This window comes from Tachyglossus aculeatus, chromosome 21, assembly GCF_015852505.1.
Source record: "Tachyglossus aculeatus isolate mTacAcu1 chromosome 21, mTacAcu1.pri, whole genome shotgun sequence".
Taxonomy (NCBI): domain Eukaryota; kingdom Metazoa; phylum Chordata; class Mammalia; order Monotremata; family Tachyglossidae; genus Tachyglossus; species Tachyglossus aculeatus.
Window position 1 is genome coordinate 72,018,399 of NC_052086.1, and position 23,507 is coordinate 72,041,905.

At 43.7% G+C, this 23,507-nt stretch overlaps 1 protein-coding gene across 1 annotated transcript in view; it reads left to right on the forward strand.

Annotated features, from left to right (window-relative positions):
• The window catches only part of SNX29 (sorting nexin 29), a 557,276-nt gene that overhangs the window by 236,904 nt on the left and 296,865 nt on the right, over window positions 1-23,507 (forward strand). The window contains exon 16 of the mRNA XM_038762809.1: window positions 3,517-3,623. Coding sequence (XP_038618737.1) covers window positions 3,517-3,623 — 107 coding nt within the window. The remainder of the gene's footprint in view (window positions 1-3,516; window positions 3,624-23,507) is intronic.

Below are 23,507 nucleotides of genomic sequence, written 5' to 3' on the forward strand. Positions count from 1 at the left end.
GGGCTTCACTACTTTCTCTCTCATGCTCTCTCTAGCAACTTGACGGCAATAACAAAATATTCTTCATTCTTTGAGAGAAGAGCGACCCATCATGACTAGAAAAGCAACAACGATTGCTATAAGTGTATACATTCAGTTTAACCTAGGTGACTAATAATAAGATTTCTCAGGTTTCTCACATGTTTGTTTGCCTTTCAGAAACAGAAAGACATTTATTTACTGGTCTAACTCACAGAAACTCCCAAATGCTAATCCCAGGTAGAGTGTAGATGAGGCTTGTATACCCTTGGATGAAATCATCCAGTTATCAATAAGGAGAAAATGGGAATGTGCCTAGTGTGTTTTTCTCTGGGTGAGTTGGAAATTAGAGCCCTTTATGGCTCAAAAACTGGGGCCCCACTTCTCCTGGTCAGATTTTGGCCCAGTACTGAATGGCAGCAACTGGGGTGCTCTTAGGAGAGCCAGGCCAGGCTTGCCATGGAATTAGGTTCAATTAGAGCAGCTTGAACAAACAACCAGTTCTCCTAAGACGTGGGGGATGTGGTCTCAAAGGACACCACGTTAAGGAAAACGCATCCTCTCAGTAGCCATGGTGTCTGGCATGTAGTGTGCAAAACGCCCAAGCTGATATCACAATGTCCAGTATACAAAGAGGCTCATGTTGTCAGATTAATGTTCCCTAACTCCTTAATGGCCTTTTGGCCGAAGCACTTAGTGGAAGCACATGCTGTGACAGATGTGGGTGACCACGTAGTCTTGTGATGTGTGGTTGTAATTGCCAAGAGAGAGGAGCTGTGCAGGGGGCAGCTAGCCATGAGGGCATTGCAGTGCTCATTGTCTTGGTGCTGCAGTCTCAAATGGGAGACAGGGAAGCTGGAGGGAGCCAGGAGCGAAGCGGGGACCTCTTTACCACCCATTCCATTTTTGATTGCTGTCATCCACAGTCCCCCAGACCCCACCTCCAACTTTCTGAACCATTTCGGTGCCTCTTTCCCATGCCTTCTCTCTTTCTCCCTCCCCATGCCTATCCTCAGGGACTCCAGTATCCAAGTGGCTGTCCCTGACGGCCCCCACCCAGCTGCCTATTTCCTCTCTCCTCAATTCTGCTGACATCCTACTCTACCTCATCCACTCACCAACTTGGATGCACACTCGATCTCATTAATTCATCAAGTTTGAAATTGCAGTTTCCAACCACAGCCTCCTTACCTGCCTTGTCCCTGCGACCACGTATATCCTTTATTTATAAAAAAAAAAGAAAAAAATAGTATTTGCTGAGCATTTACTATGAGACAGGAGGCTGGGAGGTCAGTAAGGAGGCTGATATAGTATCAAGGCGGGAAGGGATAAAAGAGTACAATACAACAAAATTGATGGACATGTTGCCTCCCCACAGGGAACTACCAAACCACCCATGATTGTCCATCCAAATCCACAACAAGCAGAAACTCCTCACCATTGGCTCTGAAGCATTCAATCCACTTTCTACTTCCTATCTATACTTGCTTGTCTCCCCCTACAAGCTGGCCTGCACACTTCGCTCCTCCAATGCCGAACAACTTACTGAGCCTCAATCCTGTCTCTCATTCATTCCTTCATTCATTAAATCATATTTATTAAGTGCTTACTATGTGCAGACTCTGTACTAAGTGCTTGGGAAGTACAAGTCGGCAACATATAGTTGGTCCTTACCCAACAGCGGGTCGTGACTTGCTGTCAGCCTCTCTCCTGCCTCAAACCCCCTTCTCTTTCTTATCCAGCAGACAACCGCTGTCCCCATTTTTAATATCCTACTAAAATAATATCTGCTTCAAGAAACCTTTCCTGACTCACTTCTATTCATCCCACCCTAAACTCCCTTCTGGGCTTCTGGTGCACTGGCATTTCTTCCCCTCATACTTTAGGAACACTCCCCCGCCACCCACCCCGCCTCGTCACAACACTTTTATACATATCTTTATACTTCGTTGCTTCTCCCCTACCTGCCCTTTATTTTAGTGACTGTTTCCCTTCACTAGATTGTAAGCTCCTTTAGGGCAGGGATCATGACTACCCAACTCTATTGTACTCAGCAAGTGTTTAGTGCAGTGCCCTGCACACAGTAAGCGCTCAATAAATGCCATTAATTGATTGAGTGATTGGGAATATTGGAACCTGAACAACCTGATTATGTTCTCTTTCATGCCAGTTCCCACAAGCTCTGAACTGAGGAAGCTACATGTCCAGCCTGGCCTGGAATGGAGTCCATGGGCCTCTTTGAATGGAGGAGAAAATAAGGCCTCGTAGATTATGTCAACAGTAAGGAAGCAGACTCCTATTCTTGGGAAAAGTAAATGGAGGGAGAAGGATTTTTAAAGAGCTGATTTGCCCATCTCCATCCAACAGCTGGTAACCCTTTGGTTCCAGACTTTGAGGTTATCAGCATCATTAAAGGGTCATATGAATTCCCTTTCTTTTCCTCGCCTGGCTCAGACTCAGAAGCTGACAGCTTTAGGGCCTGTTTTTAAATGGGGGGAAAAAAATCTCCCTGAGCATAGATGCAGCTTGAGAAAAGAGCGGCTTGAACAAACAGTCAAGCAGCTTGACTACGGTGGCCATTCATTGAGTTCTGTAGCAGACGGTCTGGTTGTCAGCTGGTCCGTCTCCTGTCTCATACAGATACGGCAATAGAAGCTGTTATGTCTGGTATTTTCACTTTACATTCCAAACTTTCTTCCACCCTGGGAGCCACAAAGACTCTGGAGCACATGGGAGCAGTGGAGTAAGAGAAACACGCTGGGTTCTGGTAGCCTCTTCTACCAAATGGTGTGCGACGGCATTGTATTATGTTGCATACCCAGTGTGAAGCATGTGATGTCACGTAGGTGTATCTGTCCAGGATCTTCAAGGACCGTCAAGCGGCCCACATAGCTAAGCGTTGTCAATTTTATTTTATTTCATTTTTTGGCAGACTTTCTTTGAAATTCGTTTTGGATTTCAGCAGTTTCGTATTTGGGATGTTAGAGTCAGCCAGTAAATCATACTTACTGAGTGCTTAGTACCTGCAGAGCACTGTACTAAGTGCTTGGGAGAATACAGTACAGTACACTTGGGAAACGATCTGGTTTACAAAAATACTTATAATTAGAGTGACTGGAATCAGCTAAAATACACAAACTCTGCTTTCCCTATCAGGGGGTGATGTTCATATGAAAATACCCTCACTAGATACTTCTATTGAAGAGAAAACAAAGACTTCGTTGAGACTAAGGAATAAATACATTTCACCAGTTTGTTGGGGTTGAATATACGGTCTTTAGGGTTTGTCCTCATGACGTTTGCAGTAATCTTTACATGTAACCATTCATGTTTATTGTGCTTGTAGGAAACTGTTCCTGAATTGCAGGGATTAACATTTGTGGTATTATGAAAGGCATTCTCTGGAGAAGTGATTTGGAAGAGAGATAAACATTTTAACTGGAAATAATTTCCCAGGCTAGATAAAATATTCATGGTACGATTTGCTTTTCCCTATAGTTGTGCCAAACCTTTGGAACGCTGAGGGAGAGGTTACAGTTCCGGAACAAAAGCCAGAAGAAGTCAATGAAGAACTTGCCAGCTCCTATGAAAGAAAGCTAATAGAGGTAGGATTACCTGAGATGTAAAAGTCTCATTTTGTTTTGGCAGATTCTATCAGTTCTACAACATGTATATTTAGTGAGTTCTTGGCATCAAATGCTATTGGGGAATTAGGGAAGGCTCTGTGATAGGAGGGAATTCTTGTCTGGGTAGACTGCTATCTGATGGTTGCCGAAACAGTTGTGCACATGTACCTAGTGTTGATCACGGCTTGAGCTAACACTGATTGAAAAGTCAACCACCAAACAGCCTAGGAAACAAAGTCGCGAAGCTTCTAGGGCTCGCGGTCGGGTTGGGTTGTCAACCTGCATTCTTGACTTCCATGTAAGAGAGGGTTTCAGCAATGCTGCCTGATCCCACAGGGTGGAAAATGGATTCATAACTTTTTTTATGGCATTTGTTAAGCGCTTACTATGTCCCAGGCATTTAACTAAGCGTTGAAGTAGATACAAGCTCATCATGTTGGACACAGTCCATGTCCAGCGGTGGGGCTCATAGTCTTCATCTCCATTTTACTGATGAGGTAACTGAGGCACAGAGAAGCTAAATGACTTGTCCAAGGTCACACAGCAGACAAGTGGCAGGTCCTTCTCACTCCCAGGCCTGTGACACCAGAACATGCTGCTTCTTGTCTCCTTAGATTTCCTTAGTAAGCCTTTTAAAAATACCATTATTGTGATGACAGTTATTGCAACTGAGTTGGTAGACATGTTTCCTGCCTGCATCTCTAGCTAACAGTCTAGAGATGTAGGTATATTTTCTCTCTGAATGGATTGAGTGTGTTGGGAGAAAATCACTTTGAAAAAGGTATTGTTTACACCTTTAAAGGAGTTGGGACAGTGCATGCCATGTCATATCATCAGGGGATTATAGGCTCTTCATAGGATTTGGATCAGTTACATCCGTTTCCTTCTCCTCTGCCCAGTTACTCTGGAGAAGCAACGTGGCCTAGCGGATAGAGCCCGGGCCCAGGAGTCAGAAGGACCTGGGTTCTAATCCCGCCTCTGCCACTTGTCTGCTGGGTGACCATGGGCAAGTCACTTCAATTCTCTGGGCCTGAGTTATCTCATCTATAAAATGGGGATTGAGACCATGAGCCCTGTATAGGACAGAGATTGTGCCAATCTCACTAGCTTGTGGCTACCCCAGCACTTAGTTCAGTGCTGGCATGTAGTAAGTGCTTAACAATTACCATTATTATTACCATCACTCTTCTATCAGGCTCCCTATTTGGGCCCGATGAACATCGGGGCCTGATAAACAGCCGTATCAGAGGGGATCCTGACTGCCTGGGAGGTGAGCCAAAGAACATTCATAACAGAAGCTGAGATGCTTATGAGGTGGCATGGATTGTCCCAAATTGCTTCTTCACTGTTTTTCATTTGTAAAGCCAAGTCTTGTCAGTGATCTGTCATCTGTTAATAGTATTACGATTTCATTATATCAGGACTTTTTTCTGAACTTTTTATATTAATGGTTTTAATAGAGCATCTTTCAGCCACACTTTATCATTCTCTTCTGTCGTTGCATTAATGGGTTGGTTTAACCAGGAAGCTATGTAAACACACACCAGGTATAGTCTACTAAAATAGTTTGGGGGAAATTAATTAAGTTCTATTTAGATTTCAGAAAGGAAAAGGAATAGAAGACATTTTATGTTAAATGCCATCAATATTCAGTCAACCCAAAACATTTTCATTACCTGGATGTGATTCATCCTATCAAAAAAAGAATAACTAAAAATTTCAAAGCGGTGGTTTCATATGATTGCTTCTAGTAAAAAGACAGCCATTTGGCCTTAGAGCATTTAATGCACTGAAACCTAGCAAAATGGTTTAACATTATTGAAGATAGTGGCATACTGACAGTACCATGCTAACAGACCCAAAACTCTGGTTGTTAGGGGTTTTTTTAACATTTTTTTTTTGGGAGAAAAAAAATAATTCCCTTAATAGGATTTATTCAAATAATTACCAGAAAAGGGATTATGATCATGTGGTGGTCAATGTTTCATCCACAGGTTTTGTCAGCACCAAGCAGAAACCAGCAACATCAGTAATATCACCATAACATGGGCTTGAAATAATAGTGATTGGTGGGGAAATAAAGGCTTAGGAGATGTTTTCATTTTTAATATTAATTAAAGTAATTATAGATGTGGCATTTATTGCTCTTCCATTTGGGACAGTGCACTATACTAGCATCTTGGGAAATGCAGATTAACCAAGTCTAGATTAACCAAATATTGTTAATCTGGAGAGTTCATCTTTGGCTGCCTTTAATGACTGAAACAATTTCTTCACAAACACGTCTAAAAGAAAATACCTTTGGCTCTGCACCTTAATTGATATTTTTACTTCACGATGTGACATATGCCAGAGTTTTCCTTTTGGATATAACAGGTGTTTTAAGAAAGTTGCTTGTGTAGTCACCCTTGTTTCAGGTCATCGGGGAGTGGCAAGTGGAATCAGTGAGGACTCTCTAAACACTTCCTCCTCCACAGTATAATGGAGAATAAACATTCATTCATTGGCTTCTGATATTTTGTCCTTATTATCGGTAGGTTCTCTGTTTCTTATAGGTCAGATTGCTTTCTTCTCCTGACTGGGTTTGTTGTCTTCAGTGGGTGTTGGTGTTCGTGAGACTTCACTATCATGCTTTTACTTATAGGGAGACTATGTCGGGAATCTAGGTAGCTTTTTTGAGAATGAACAGAGAGGCACACTCAAAGGAACACTTGGGAAACGATCTGGTTTACAAAAATACTTATAATTAGAGTGACTGGAATCATCTCTTTAGGCTGGTACTATTTTGGGTTTTGTGTATAATTACTCTTCTCAGGGTTGTAGACTCAGCTTTTAGTGAATACCGGGTGAATGAATGACACATTTAAAAATGATAGGGGAGTTTAGTTTGCAAGTGATTTGTGGTAGATAGCACTGAAGGTTGTCCCTGCCGGCTAGTTCTATCAGAGGGCCAGAGGGATCTGAGAGGAGGAACGTCAAGGATCAGGAAAGACTGGTGGTGGAACCAGGGGCAAAGATCCTGCAAATATGTTCCTCCTCAGAGCAGGGCATCTTCTGATCTCCATTTTGCATTCCTTCGGAAAGTTTCTCCTGGAGATTTTGAATGTTACAACCTCAACCACCCAGTCTACGGAGAAGAGCATGGGCCTGGGAATCACAGGACCTGGGTTCTAATTCTGGCTCCATCACTTATTTGCTGTGTGACATTGGGCTTGTCCCTCAATTTCTCTGTGCCTCAGTTTTTCTCATCTGTAAAATGAAAGAAGATTCCTGTTCTCCCTTCCTCTGAGACCGTGAGCTCCCTTTCGGACAGGGGCTCTGTCCAGATTTGATTAACTTGTAGCTACCCTAGCACATAGCACAGTTCTTGGCACATAGAACTTAAATACTCTCATGATTATTATGCTTATTGTTATTATTTTAATTTTTATTATTGTCCTAAGATGAACAGCTAGTTTCCAGAGTAAAGAGTTGATACAGTGATGAGAAATAACAGATTTCTCTGAGTGTGACCTCATGGTATTTAGGTATGTCCATTGCAGTAGTTTAAGCCCATGTGCTCATGAAGAAATGTGGAGTCATGAAATTTGACATCTGTCGACTGAGGTTAAATTGTCTTGAGTCTATTCGGGGCTAGTCCATTGATTTTCTATAGCTTGCAACAATAATCAAGCTGCTGGAATTTGGTCTCTGAATTGCTTGCTTGAGATTTGTGGCTTCTCGTTTATTCTGGTGCAAATTAATCAAATGGATTACAGTGCTGTACTGTTAAAGTGCTTTGATCCAGTAGTTGTAGTAAAAGGAATAAATTAGAGATTCTTTTGTAGTATGCTGTTGGTGCCATTCTGGGGCGTGTTTGACCTTTGAAAAATGCATGCACAAAATCCCTCCAATTATTAACTCAGATCCATGATCTCCTGTGAAATAGAAGGTGCCTGTCTCAGCAGTCATAGAAGTCCTTGTCAGATCAATCAATCAGTCATGTTTATTGAGCACTTACTGTGTGCAGAGCACTGTACTAAGCGCTTGTCAGATGGCCATTAGTCTTCTGTACCACCAGAACTGAAGTTATTTGTGCTTGACTTTAGCTTTTGAGTATTCTTCAGGTAAATAAATCCCTCCCACTCCTACCTCCCCACCCTTCGAATTGCCAGTATGGTTTTCATGCTCATTCATTCATTCAGTCGTATTTAGGAGCACTTGCTGTGTGCAGAGCACTGTACTGAGCACTTGGAAAGTACAATTCGGCAACAGGTAGAGACAGTCCCTGCCAACGGCCCACAGTCTAGAAGGGGGAGGCAGACAACAAAACAAAACAAGTAGACAGGCATCAATAGCATCAAAATGTTCCTCAGACAACTCCCCCCCCCCCCCCCCGCCCCCAATCTCCATGGTTTCCCCAAGCTCTCTCCCATCCAGCCCCTGCCAGACTGGGCTGATACCCATAACTGACCCAAATTATTTCTCTTTTCTTCACTGGTTTAATTTGTTAAACTTAGTAGCCACTGCCACCTCCTCCCCTTCACCATGGCATGCAGCTCCTGTCTCCCCTTTTTTTTAATGGTATTCGTTAAGCACTTACTATGCTCCAGACACTGTGCTAAGCTCTGGGGTAGATACAAGCTAATTAAGTTGGATATAGTCTCCGTCCTGCATGGAGTCTGCACTAAGGCTCCCAGTCTTAATCCCCATTTTGCAGATGAGGTCATTGAGGCTCTTAGAAGTAAAGTCAGTTGCCCAAAGGCACAGAGCAGACAAGTGGTGGAGCCGGGATTAGAACCCAAGTCTCTTTTGACTGATGAATCCAAGTGTCTTTTGACTGATGAACTGGCAGGACAGGGGTGGACTAGGGTGGGGAAGGGGAAAGGCCCCCTCTCAGGCCTCCACTGCCATCCATCCTCCTTTCATCTCACCCTGGTTTAGCCCCTCTTCCCAGCTCATTTGGGAAGAAGAGGAGAGGAAAAAACGCCTGCTAAGTGAAAAACCATTTAAGATGAATGCGGGAGTAGCCCATGGAGGGGGAGGAGTATAGGGGAGAACGGAGATGTGGGAGAGGGGCGGGTTCAGAAGATGAGTGCCAGGGAAGCCATACTGGTGGCTAAGAGAAGGGATGAGAGGTCAAGAGTGGGGTGAGAGGGGAAGAAAAATGTGGAGGAAATGGTACTTAACTAATTAAGAAGCAATTTGTGAGTAACATGGCAATGAGAATAGTAACTTAGAGAAGTAGCGTGGCTCAGTGGAAATAGCCCCGGCTTGGGAGCCAGAGGTCATGGGTTCTAATCCCAGCTCCGCCACTTGTCAGCTATGTGACTTTGGGCAAGTCACTTCACTTCTCTGGGCCTCAGTTACCTCATCTGGAAAATGGGAATGGAGACTGTGAGCCCCACGTGAGACAACCTGATCACCTTGTATCCCCCCCAGCTCTTAGAACAGTGCTTGGCACATAGTAAGCACTTAACAAATGCCATTATCATTATTATTATTATTATTATTATTAACTGTGGTATTTAAGCACTTAACATGGCCAGGCACTGTCCCCCTCTAGACTGTAAGCTCACTGTGGCAGGGAATGTCTGTTTATTGTTGTACTGTACTCTCCCAAGCATTTAGTACAGTACTCTGTGTGCAATAAATACAATTGATGGATTGAGTGATTGAGATAAATACAAAAAAAAAATCAGGTGAGGTATGCTCTCAATAAGTACCACTGATTGATTGAGACAAACACAAAATAATCAGATTGGACACAGTCCTTGGCCCACTTGAGGCTCACAGTCTAAGAGGGAGGGAGAACAGTCATGTAGTCCCCATTTTCCAGATGAAGAAACTGAGGCCCAGAGAAGCTAAGTGACTGGGCTAAGTAAGGTTAGGCAGCAAGCAGCTGGCGGAGTTGGGATTTGAACCCTGGGCCTCTGACTGCTCTTTCCAGTAGGCCACACTGCTTCCCAGTGGTGCTGCAACAGTCACTGCGCAGCGAGGAGTCAGTGGACAGAACATTTCCAGAAGCAGTTGTTCCGTCAGCTGGGAGTGGATGCTGAACTTGACCATAGGAGGCTCTGAGCAAGGAATAAATTAGATTTTGACAGGCCCCCACTGTGGGAAGGAAAACATTTCAGGGAATCCATTTGAAGGTGTTTTTGAAACAACTGAAAACCCAAAAATGGGATTTCACTCCTCTCCCCGGAATCTGGACCCCCTGAACTGATACAGCTCTCTGTCATCTCCTGTGCTGATTTATTCTACGGGAGAAAATATGTGAAGTTTGGCTTTACAGAGAGCAGTCTGGGAAGCATCTTATTCTGTCTTTGGCATCAGAATGGCTGTCTGTCCTTCAGCATCCTCCTTGTACTTGTAGCTGTGTCTGAACTCTTACTTGCCTTCACCTTTTTGGGGGAAATCTGGGAATTTCAGCTGGGAATGGAGTGAGCATTTTGAAAATTTCTTCTTGTGACATCCAGCATGCGAAGGCAATGTCAAAGGGAGTGCTGGTTGAAGAGCATATATCGGCCAACCCCCGGACCGATTATTGAGTTGGATTATTGAGCCCGTCTAGATTGTAAGCATGTTGTGAGCAGGGAACGTGTCTGTTGCATTGTTTTACTGCACTCTCCCTAGTGCTTAGTACAGAGCTCTGCACACAAGTGCTCCATAAACACGATTGATTGATTAATTATACTTCCTCAGAGGGTGACTGGGAACTCTCTCCATTCATTCATTCGATCGTACTTATTGAGGATCTCTGTGAGTGATAATTAATAATGTTTCCTTTGTTTAAGCTCTTATTCTGTGTCAAGCACTGTACTAAGTGCTGGGGTAGATACAGGATCATCAGGTTGGACACTCTCCCTCTCCCACATGGGGCTCACAGTCTAAGGGAAAGAGATCAGGTATTTTCTCTCTGTTTTACAGTCGAAGAACCTGAGGCAAAGAGAGGTTAAGTGACTTGCCCAAGCTAACAAAGCACGCATGTGGCCGAACCGGGATTAGAATCCAGATCCTCCGACCCCCAGGCCTGGGCTCCTTCCATTAGACCGCCCTGCCGTGCTGCCTGTCTCAATCTAACCTTCTTACAATGTCTTGCTCTATTTTTTCCCCTGTCTGACACTTTACTTATTCCTCATTCCCCTACCTGGAGCTTCCTCCCACTTCAAATCCACCAGATCACAACTTCCCCTTTCTTCAAAGCCCCCAAACCCTTCTTAAAGCCTACCTTCTCCAGGAAGCATTCTCTCATTAATTTCCAGCACCCCAAATTGTGTCAATCCAACAGCCAACCCTTAGCACTCAGGGGTGTACAGCTATTCTCTGCACTTCGGTGGATATATGGATCTATGAACACAACTTATCTAGCCACTTATTTATTCATCTTTGCTTTCATTTGTGATTTCTGGTAGCATCGTTCTTTGGTCTTCTTCCAGATACCTCTGTTTGCCAAAATGCTCTGTCAGTCTGCCTCCCTCATTAAATTGCAACTGCAGTGAGGACAGTGTCATTTATTTCTATCATACTTCCCCAGACACTTAGTACAGTACCCCACACAAAATAGGTGCTACTGTGGCCTAGTGGAAAGAGCAACGACCTGGAAGCCAGATGACCTGGGTTGTAATTCCAGCTCTACCATTTGTCTGCTTTGTGACATTGAGCAAGTCACTTAACTTCTGTGCCACAGGAAGCACTTCAGTCAGGAGCGCCTCTCTCCTGAGGACTATTTTGTAGGACCACATGCACAAGATGAGTGTTGCTTCGATGTTGGTAATGGTATATACCAGCTTTGCATTGTTTGTGATCCTGGCTCGTGCCACAAGCATCAGAGCAACATTCTTAGTATCGCACAGTAACTGGAAGGGACTTTAAGACCCTCAAACAGCTGCCAAATGACAAACTGAAGCAGCAAAATAAGGAAATAAGGAAGTCAAAATGAACATTTTACGGCCTCACGGCAGCAAGACTTCACAAAGTGCAGTTGAGCTGCTGACAGTTGGGAAACAGGAGAGGAAGAGACAGACCAGCCTGACGTGTAACGGGATGAGGGAAGTGATGTTCGGCGGTCAGAAGCTTTGGAGACATCGCAACGATGAGGGCCAGAAATGAAAATGGCACCAGACCAGGTGGGGAACCAAGCCCAGAAAAACAGCAAGGAACAGTCATTATCGATGCGCAACCCACAAAGCCTGTTGGTCACGTGTTGGTCTTCGGAGTCACATTCACGCACACTAGAAAAAATAAATCTCACCTCCGGAGAACGCCGGTCTCTAACAGGCCTACTGCAGGAAAGGTGGTATTATTTTGTTAATTTAGTATAATTGCTCTCAAAGCCTGATGGTTTTAGCTTCTTTTCGTAGGGCACTTGGAGTTGGCAGTGGCTGTTTGTCATAAACTGAGCATCCGGCACTGGTGCCTGTTGGGCCAAAGCTCAACCCTCAATTAATGGTAGAGTGAATAATACATCTCGTTCTCTTGGATCCTCAGGCCTCCACTTATGCGCAGCTGAAGCTAGTTTAATTTGGGGAAGTTTTTGGCAGAACCTGCATGTTAACTAAATGTACGCTAATTGTTATGAGAATGCTTTTCTGGGTTTTACCTTTTTTTTTTTTTAAGTTCTGGTTTCTTCTCCCATCCTCCCCCTCCCAACTCTGTCACTCTTCTGGGTCAGTAAAGGTGCATTTTTTTTGACGATGACTTAAGGAAGAGGGCCGAGAGAAGTAGAACGATTAACAGTGTACCTGTTCTCATGCCTAGTGGTTATGCTTCTTACCTTTCTTGAATGATTCTCATATCTTTGGAATTTTCCTGTTTCTATGAAAGCAGCATGGCCTAATGGGAAGAGCACAGGCCTGAAAGTTCAGAGGATCAGGTTTCTGGTCTCGGCACTGTCGCTTGCTGGCTGTGTGCTCTTGGACAAGTCACTTCACTTCTCCGTGCCTCCACCAGTAAAATGGGATTAAATACTTGTTCTCCCTTCTGCTGAGCCTATGAACAGGATGAGGATCAAGCTCTGTATCTGACCTAATTATCTTGTATTTACCCCAGTGCTTAGTACAGTGCTTGGCATGTAGCGAACACTGAACAGATACCAGCATTATTGTTGTTATTATGACAGTGTACCTTGATTTGGGCAGGAACTGTTAGAGTACTGGTTTCGACTGCCATGGCGGGAGGGTAATTGATAGGCACATACCAGCAGTGATAGTAGCCTAGGAGCCAGGAAGAGGAGTGGAGAAGAATCATCCCAGCCTCCTCATTGTCCTCATTTTCAGTTAGCCCCCCCTCCATAGACCATTTCTTAGATCGTGAGCCTGGTGCAGAACCAGGGACTATGCCCATTCTGATTATCTTATCTACCCCAGTGCCTAGCATACTGCTTGGCCCTAATAGGCGCTTAACAAACTGTATAGTTATCATTATTGGAGAGTCAGCATGGCCTGGTGAGAAGCTCATTGTGGGCCGATTACATATCTGCTAACTCTGTCAGATTGTACTCTCCCAACTGCTTAGTGCGGTGCTCCACATAGAGAAAGCGCACAATAAATACCACTGACGGATCGCTTGATTACCGAGTGGGAGCCAGAGTAACTCGGTTCTAATCCCAGCTCCGTTACTTGCCTGTTGTGTGACTTTGGGCAAGTCACCTAACTTCTCTGAGCCTCCGTTTCCTCATTTCTCAAATGGGGATTATAGAGTACCTGTTCTTGACTGTAAGCTTGTGATGGGCAGGGAACCTGCCTGCTGATTCTGTTGTATTGTACTCCCAAGCGCTTAGTCCGGCGCTCTGCACTTAGGAAGCACACAATAAATACCACTGATGGATTGATTGATTGTTCTCCCGCTCTCTTAGAACCTCATAGTCATAACCTGTGCCCGATCTGCTTATAGTGTATCAACCCCGGGGCTTAGTATGGTACTTTGTCCATACTAAGTGCTTAATAGTCACCACCATTATTATTTTAATTTTTGTTCTCGGGTGTTTTCAGCATGCCAGGGATGGCGTATTTTCCATCTCCATTAGAAATTCCCTTGAAAGACCTGGAAAGGGCCAAGAGGTGGTGGCAGTGACCAACCCGACTGGATTGACCTGTTCTTAAGCCTTTCTAGGTCACCCGTCTCTGGTGACATTAAAAGCCTCATTCTGGCCACACTGGAAACTCCCAGGACCAAATCGTTCCCCTGAGACCGAGGCCACCAGTGCTGCCAATCCTGGCTTCCACTGCCTGGCCTGGGTGAAGGTGGCAGTGCTAGTGATGACAAAGATCAGTAGTGGCAGTGGACAAATGCAATCACTGGGGTAGCCCAGTGCTTCGTCTAGTTTAGTGTTTTGTCTCCAAAAATGACAACAGAGAAGCAGCATGGTGTAGATGGAGCAGGGACGTGGGAGTCCAAAGGTCATGGGTTCTAATCCCAATTCCACCACTTGTCTGTTGTGTAACCTTGGGCAAGTCACTTCACTTCTCTGAGCCTCAATTACCTCATCTGTAGAATGGGGATTGAGACTTTGAGCCCTGTGTGGAACAAGCTCTGTGTCCAACCCAATTACCTTGTATCTACCCAGAGCTTAGTACAGTGCCTGGCACATAGTAAACACTTAAAAATGCCACAGTTATTATTGTTATTATTAACAGGCTTCTTGGAAGAACTGGGTTATGGTCATCATTTATCCTAATGTGCACCTTCTTACAATGTCCTTAACTTTTTCTTTCTACCTCACTAACTTTCCACTCTAGTAATCCACTTTGGACCACTTGTCTCTGAATTTATCCAGTCTCCTCTTGCATCTCCCGATATTTTCTGCCAGGACAGTCTTTTGTGGTTACAGGTCCCATACGTTTACTACCTCCTCTAAAAAGAAGTGTTTTCTCTTCTGTTGGTTTGGTGCCCACTTTCTTCAAGCTGCAGTGGGTGTCCCCTTATCCTGATGTGTGGGATTGGGTGAATAACAATTCCACGCCCATTATTGTTATGGTATTTATTAAGTCCTTATTCCTTCAATTGTATTTATTAAGTGCTTGCTGTGTGCAGAGCACTGGTCTAAATGCTTGGGAGAGAACAATACAACAGTAAACATAAACAGAGCCCTTACTGTGTCAAGCAGTGTTCTAAGACTGGGGTAGATACATAATCACAGTCTGAGAGGGAGGGAGAACAGGTTATTGCCTCCCCATTTGACAGATGAGAAAATAGAACCACAGCAAAGTGAAGTCACTTGCCCAAGGTCATAGAGGCGTGTTTTGGAGCTGGGATTAGAACCCAGGTCTCCCGTGCTCTAAGTTGCGAGCTCCCAGAAGGACAGTGACTGTGTCTGATACCCCACCCTGTATTCTCTCCCAGCGCTTAGTACAGGGCTCTGCACACAGTAGATGCTTAATAAATACTGTTACTACTAGTCCATGTTGCTTCTCACCAGGCCACGTTTTTCTAATAATGATAATTGTGATATTTGTTCAGCAGTAACTATGTGCCCATCCTTTCCACCTCCTCTTTGATCTCCTCTTTCAGCTAGGATCTTTCCAGACTGAAGAGCCCAGCTCTTTGTCCGCTCCCCATCATTCTTTCTGCTTCCTCCCTTTCAATCCTGCCCTTCAGAGGCCCACCCCGGCTCCCTTCTTGGACCCTCTGATGCCTGATTCAATTCTTGCTTCTAGCTCCAAGGTCCAAAATCCTATCAAGAATGATGATGGGTTGGGCTCAGCCTGTCTGTTTATGCCCATAAGGTCATAATCCACAGCTCCTTGCCCCTGAATCCCTCTGTCCATCCTGTCAAGTAAACCTGAGAGAAGACCGATAGCCATTCAGATCAACTTCAACTTGAGAATTTTCTTTTCCAACTTTCCCATATCTCTCTTGGCTTGGTTTGTTCACCATTTCCTTTGTGATCTGATTTCCCTCTATCATCTCCTCTTCTTTCCGTGCCTTCCGTCGATTGCAGAACAATTTGCCTCGAGAATGGATGATAAGCTTTCTTCAGGCGGGCCCCTGCTCCTTGTGACTCACAGCTTCCATTTTCAGTTCCCGCAAAACAAGCTTCGCTAGGGCAAACTGTCAGCCTTTCACTTGCTGCGACAAGTGCTTCCTAATTTATTTTTACAAAACCTTTAAAAAGCCCAAATTCAGGAGCTTCACTCTGTGCACGAAACTTTCTGCCCTGATCTGGCTGAAGAACATTATCTGTTAAGCCCGGATGGTGGTCGTTATGAAGTTTTTTTGTCCCTTAAAAGTTTTTTTTTTTTTAAATGAATCTCAGGTAATGAAAGGGGTGATACAAAAGGCGGGCCTTGAAAAGAAACTAAAACTTCCTTCTGATGAAAGGAAATTCAGCACTTGGTCTCTCATTGCCGGATGGCTGAGATTAATGCTACTGAAAATGAGTCTTTAAAATTCATTGCTCCTCCTGTGAATGAAATGCTTTATTGTGTAACAATACAATTCTTACTGTGCAATAGGTAGAAGTGATTTTCCCTTTGTGGTAAAAACTGCATTTAAATCCTAAAATATTGCCGTTTTGTCTTGTTGAAATATCCCTTCTGTCTTAATGGTGAAAGCTTTTAAAATTAATGGAAAATCCCTCCTATTCCTTCTCTTTGGTTCAGAAGGAAGGAGCAGATATCATTTTCACTGTAAATAGCTTGGCAACGGATGGCACCATGTCTGAGGTACAGACGGCCTTGTTGATGTGAATTCCGACCCGGAGTAGTAGTTAATTTAGCGGGAAAGTGATAGAGCAGAATGAATCGAATCGACATTTTGTAGTTAGAATGTGTTTTCACTTACTGGAATTTTGTGCCAGTACCACTTATAGGACAAAACATTATAATGGCTCCATGAAATGAGGATGAACACAGAGTGTGAAAGAGGTTTTTTTATCCTTTGCAAGAGAATGGGCTGAAACTGTGTGACTGTAATCCCTCAGTTGGAGTCAGATGATCAGACTGCCCCTTTTTTTGTTGCTTATTTTGTTTGTCATTTTGATTTAGTGTCTCCAGAGATATTGATGGAACACCAAAATGCCTCTTCTTTTCCATGTGTCTGTCAGAAAGAGGAAATACTTGGCCCCTTTCTGGGTGAGCGATATATAAAAATCCATGTTGGGAGAACTTGTCGGTTAATTTCTCTTTTATCATACTCTCCCACGCATTTAGAACAGTGCTCTGCACATAATAAAGGCTCAGTAAGTACTGCTGATGGATTGATTGGTAACTCTCCCTTCCAATTATTTACTAAGTGCCAACTGGGTGCATTGAAATGTACAAATAATGAAAATTGTGGTATTTAAGTACTTAAGGTATACTAATCACTGCGGAAGATACAAGGTGATCATGTCGGACACGGTCCCTAGCTACAAGGGGCTCAGAGTCTATGCAGGAGGGAGAACAGATATTGAATCCCCATTTTGCAGGAGAGGAAACTGAGACACTAAGAAGTTAAGTGATTTGCCCAAGTTCACACAACAGGCAAGTGGAAGAGCTGGAATTAGATCTCAATTTATCTGATTCCCAGGCCCAAGCTCTTTCTTCTAGGCCCACGCTGCTTCTCAGGTGCTTGGAAAAGTTCAACAGGAGCATGTGTTGTATGTTCCCTGTCCACAGAGAACTTGTATTCTAATGGGGAAGACAGATATAAATAGATTTACAGATAATTAAATCAGAATAAACCCATGTACAATAACTACGTAAATGCTATTGTGGCTTATGGCCCTGGAAGACTGTCCTATAAGAAGAGGGCGTTTTTAAATTTGACTTTAAAATTTATAATCCATTTTGCAAAGTAACTATGTGTCCCATATATCCCAAATTATCCCCCTTTTTTTGTTCTTTGAGTGTATTTCCCCAAGAACTCTTCTCCTTTGGCAAGTATTCATCCAGAATTTGGGTTAGAAGAGAACTGTGAAATAAGCTTTACTGGTGTGTTTAATGAGCATATATTTGAGCACTTATAGATCCTCTTTAGATTCCATCCTTTCTTTTTCCTAGAGGTCCTTTTCTAGCATCCATGGAGCCTGAGTTACTGTCACTGTCTCATTTTTCATGGAATAATAATAACGATAATAATAATAATTGTAGTGTTTGTTAAGACTTACTGTGTGCCAAGCACTTTGCTGAGCACTTAAGCAGATTCATTCATTCAGTTGTATTTATTGAGCGCTTACTGTGTGCAGAGCACTGTACTAAGCACTTGGGAAGTACAAATCAGCAACATATAGAGACGGTCCCTACCCAACAATGGGCTCACAGTCTCGAAGTGGGAGACAGACAACAAAACAATGGAAGATAATCAGGCCAAACATATGGGAATCACTGTCTAAGCAGGAGAGAGAACAGGTATTGAATCCCAGGGTCACTCAGCTGGTACTTGCCCAAAGTCACTCAGCAGGCAAGTGGCAGATTTGGGATTAGAACCCAGATCTCATGACCCCCAGATCAATGCTCTTTCAATTGGCCACACTGCTTCCCCCTTTACAAAAACAAAAACAAAACCCACATAGTTTCTTTACCTAATTAGGCCTGGGTTTAACCCACCACTAACTTGTCACTTTCTTCAAGAAAAAAAAGAATTTAGGTTTAAAGAAATGCGCTGTCACCCATTTCTGTCAGAAGCGCTCTTTTCTCTGATACACTACAGACTTGGCCCCATGGCCCCTGCTTCTGTCAAAAACACCGTGCCCCCCTTGCATCAGATGCACTCAAGACTTCCTTCTCCTTTCCATCAGATGTGGTCCCTGACTTGCCTCCCCTTTTCCTTCAGATGCCTTCACCAATTTGACTCCCTCCAACTTTTCCCTCAGACACACTGTTTAAAGGGTTTCCTTCTTTTTTTCTGTAGTAAGGTGCTTCCTGTATAGCAGAAACCACACACATGGGTAATCTTGTTCCTTATATACATTTACAAAAATCTTCCTTGCCAACTTACCCAATTTAGGAAAAACAAAGTATGAAATCTAAAGAGGATCTATAAGTGCTCAAATATATGCTCATTAAACACGGTAGTATTTATTTCACAGTTCCCTTCTAACCGAAATCCTGGCTGAATATCCTATACTTGCCAAAGGGGAAGAGTTCCTGGGGAAATATATTACAGGCTTTCTTACAGACCTTCCTTTCTGCTCCCATCTCTCCTTCTGACCTTCCTTTGCATCCTTCACCTCTCCTTCCATGCCCCCCTTCTATATGGTTCTTGTCTGTCGTAGGCACTTTTAAAAATGCTTTTTAGAGAGCACTTCTGTGCCAGGCACTGTACTAATCTCTGGGGTAGATAAAAGATAATCGGGGTGGGGTGGACACAGTCCTCGTCCCATATGAGAGAAGCAGCTTGGCTTAGTGGAAAGAGCATGGGCTTTGGAGTCAGAGGTGATGGGTTCAAATCCCAGCTCCGCCAATTGTCAGCTGTGTGACTTTGGGCAAGTCACTTAGCTTCTCTGTGCCTCAGTTCCCTCATCTGTAAAATGGGGATTAAGACTGTGAGCCCCCCGTGGGACAACCTGATCATATTATAACCTCCCCAGCACTTAGAACAGTGCTTTGCACATAGTAAATGCTTAATAAATGCCATTATTATTATTATTATATTCTCACTGTTGTATACATCCAACTGTATAATAATGTTTTAATCATTATACAGATGAGGTAACTGAGGCACAGAGAGGTTAAGTGACCTGCCCAAGGTCACACAGCAAGTAGGTTAATGGAGAACCAGGTCCTCTTACTCCCAGGCCCTTGCTCTTTCCACTAGGGCACTCCGCCTCTTACTTCTAGGTCCTTTCTGTTCATTCTCTGGCCAATGACCCCACAATCCACAGTGGTAACTTTCCCCAGTCTCGGACATGTTTGCCACTTCCCTCAATGTGCTTGGTCATCCATGTTTTCATAGGACAGTCCACAGTCATAATAATTATTATGGTATTTGTTTAGTGCTTGGCACACAGTAAGTGTTTGAGTGCTGGACTAGATACAGATCAGACACACTCCCTGTCCCATGTGGTCCTCACTCATAGGGAGGGAGAACAGGGATTAAATACCCATTTTACAGGTAAGGAAACAGAGACACAGAGAAGTTAAGTTACTTGCCCAAGCCCACAAAGCAGGTAAGCGGAGGTGGGGATTAGAATTCAGGTCTTCCGATTCCCAGACTCACGCTCTTTCCACTAGTCCATGCTTATCCTAACACTTCCTCTGTTTGTTTGTTTTTTCTTTCCTTCTTTCCATTCAGAAGGGGAGTGGTTAGGTAATAAGCATCAACGGCAGTGAAAGCAGGAGAAAGTTAGGGATATAGCAGCAAGAAGCATACCTATATCAGGATGAGATATCTGAATAAATAATTGAATGTGAAAATGAAAAATTCACACGTGAGTGCTGAAGATTAAAATACGGGAGAGCTATGGTTGTGTGGAAGGTTTAAGAGAAACAAAGGTATTTCCTGTGATGGCTTCTCCTCATTTGGTCTCGTGATTGGTTGTCCCCGGGATATTCTTATTTTTGAGACAAATGATGTGTAACGTTGCCCACTTGACCAAATCAGATTTACATTTCTCCTTCCCTGAAAAAGTCGGTGCCATAAGTGTTTCCTCTGGGTGGATTTGCCGACATGACTTTGAAAAATAAATTCAGATTGTAGTAGAGTTCAGAAAATGACCAAAGCAGCACCTTGTTTTCAGGCCATTTTCGTTCCTGGCAGATACACAATGTCCATGTGACTGGAAACTGCTTTTCTAGAACATTAACCCAATAAGGAAGGCCTGAAACTCACAGGGAGACCTGAAGACCTTTGCTTAACAAAAGGTGGGCTCTTTCTACAGGAAATACAGAAGTAATATTGTCTATTTCCACATCTTTGTTGACCGAGGAGGCTTTGTTCATGTTTGCAGAAAGATGCTGCTTTTCTTTCCTTTTTAATATCCTGTGTTGTTAGGTATTCCCTTTAGAAAAAAAACACAAAAGAGATTACATCTTGTCCAGGTGGAAGGGATTGACCAGTTTGTTTCCTGCAAGAAGAGTTGGAAGTTGCATGTTCTTTTTTTTTAGCTCAGTTGCTCACTTAGAACTGTTGAGCTGAGCTGCATTTAAGTACTTGCCTTCTATCACTCTGGTCTCTCAGGGTCCCTCCTCTGCTCTGCCCTCCTTCCCTTCTTCTCCCTCCTCCTCCTCCCTGTGTCCCTCTGTCCTTCTCCCTCCTCCTCCCTCTGACCCTCTCTTCCTCTTCTCTCCTTTTCTCCCTCCTCTCTCCCTCCTCTTTTCCACTGTCCTTCCTCTCTAATCTCCCTCCCTCCCTCTGCCCCTTTCTCCCCCGTCCCTTTCTCCCTCACTCCTGCCATGCCCCCTGACAATATTTGGTTCTCTTTAGCAGTCTGGGGTGGATGGATCAGATTAGGTGGGCTTGGGTTGGCCTTGAGGATCAAGAGGCCTTGGGGAGAAGCCCCTAAAATTTTTTGAGGAAAAATCAGCATGATCTGGCAACAGGTGGGATTTGACAGGGTTATGAGCACAAGAAGACCAAAGTTCTAAGTACGAAGAATGTTAGGAACGAAATTCAATTTTAGACATGTTGAGCTCAAGGTAGCAGCAATACATCCAAATGGCAATGTTTTGGAGAATAGAGGAAATAAAGGATGGGGGAGGGTTAGTTGAGAGGTCAGGGCTAGAGATTTAGATTTGGGAATGATGATGATCATGATAATAATGGTAGTGATATTTGTTAATCACACACTATAAGCCAAGCCCTGTACTATCAATCAATCAATCAATCAATTGTATTTATTGAGCGTTTACTGTGTGCAGAGCACTGTACTAAGCGCTTGGGAAGTACAAGTTGGCAACATATAGATACGGTCCCTACCCAACAGTGGGCTCACTGTACTAGGCATACTATATTATTATTGTACTGTAGTACTGTATTATACTATTATTAGTAGTATTAATTAGGTCGAACACAATCTGTGTCCCACTTTGGGCGCACAGTCTAGGAGGGAGGAGGATTTAATTGCCATTTTGCAGGTGAGGAACCTTAGATGACTTGTCCAAGTTCACAGGCAAGCTAGTGAGTGGCAGAGCTGGAATTAAAACCCAGGTCTTCTGACTCTCACGAACCCGCTCTTTCCTCTAGGCCACTTTGCTTCCCCAGGAGATTGAAAATGCCAATTTTTTTTGAACATCTGCAAACGAATAGGGCTAGAGCTGTGAAGCTTTCTCATCACTGTCTCCACCCTTCTCTTCACCTCCTAATCATGCTCCAATTCTCCCTGTTTCTGAAGCCCCTTTAATGTTCCTGGAGTCAAGTAGGAACAGAGATAGGGAAATTTGAAGGAAAGATTCTTGGCTGGAAAAAAAGAGTTTACTGCCTTCTGCTTTTCTTTTTCTCCCCTCCCTATGGCGATTCTCATGGCAGGTTCTGGTGTTCTGGGAAGTGTGGCCCTTCGGAATCAGACAAGCGCTTAGTACAGTGCTCTGCGCACAGTAAGTGCTCAATAAATACAATTAAACAAAAGTGGAGGATTTGAGGAGCCGGGGCTGTGCATATAATACAACGAAGAAAACCCTTCTCAATCCCTGTAATGCAAGGAAGCAGCGTGACTCAGTGGAAAGAGCCAGGGTTTGGGAGTCAGAGGTTGTGGGTTCTAATCCTGACTCCGCCACTTGTCTGCTGTGTGACCTTGGGGAAGTCACTTAACTTCTCTGTTCCCTTATCTGCAAAAGGGGGATTAAGACTGTGAGCCCCACGTGGGAAAAACCTGATTACCTTGTATCTACCCCAGCACTTGCTTGGCACATAGTAAGCGCTTAACAAATACCACCATTGTTGTTATTATTATTAACATCTGGGCTTCACAGTTTCTTCTTTTACTTTTGAATGTTCAGGCCAAGTGAGAGACTTAAATCTCAGGTGGTGAAAATAATTGAAAATTGTGGTTTGGATAAACTCAGTACGTAAGTATTTTAATATAGAGAGTTAAAATCAAGGTGAAAAAAGATATGACTCTAGTATCCAAATATAGAAGCTCCCTCTCTCCTTCCTTCCTTTGCTCCCTTTCTCTCTTCCTCCCTTCCTCTCTCCCTCTCTCCATCTTTCACCCTTTCTCTTTCTCCTCTACCCCATTCTTCCCTCCTTTGGTCTACCTATCTGGGTCTTTCTCACCCTTCTTTCTCTCTTTTTCCTCTTTTTCTTTTCTATTTCCGTCTCACTCTCCCTCTCTACTATGGATTCAGCACCATTTCTTGCTCTCCCCCTTTCCTTCATGTATGTGTTTTCTCCTTCCAAATCTCCAATCTCCTCATCCCTGACTGTCCCCAAAGGTGAATGAGATGGAGGGGAAGATTAAGGGACAGGGACAGGAGCTGAAGTCCCTGAAGCAAGGAAGAGGGAACCCCTTTTCTATTGTATTTAAATCACTGTTTTTTCTTGAAGCAGTAACAACATTTTCTTTCTGACAAGTATACCCTCAAATACAAAACATTTCCTCACCCACCTGACACTCCTCTCCCCAACCCGCCAACTGACTTGAAAATGGAATATTCAAATGGCTACACTTCAACGTGGGGTCTCTTTTATTAGTATATATTCCCAATTTAGCTCTCCAGGCATTAGGGTCTTTTGCCCGCAAGACCCAAGACAGCTGGAAATGGTGGAAACTTTGTGTTTTGGGATAATTGGGTTACGGATTCTGATTTTCACAGGAATTCAGCCAGAAGGAGGGCTTCTCGGCTCGGTGGGCTGGACAAATGTTTGAGGTGTTCTTGGGGTTTCTGGGTTCAGATTCTGGGCCACCCCACTGCATACCTGGCCCAGAGAAGACCCATGACAAATGGATTGGACAGTCAGTGACTATTTTGAAGGAGTCAGGAGGGGCAAAGTCATCTATTGAGTGCATTATGAAAATATCTCTAG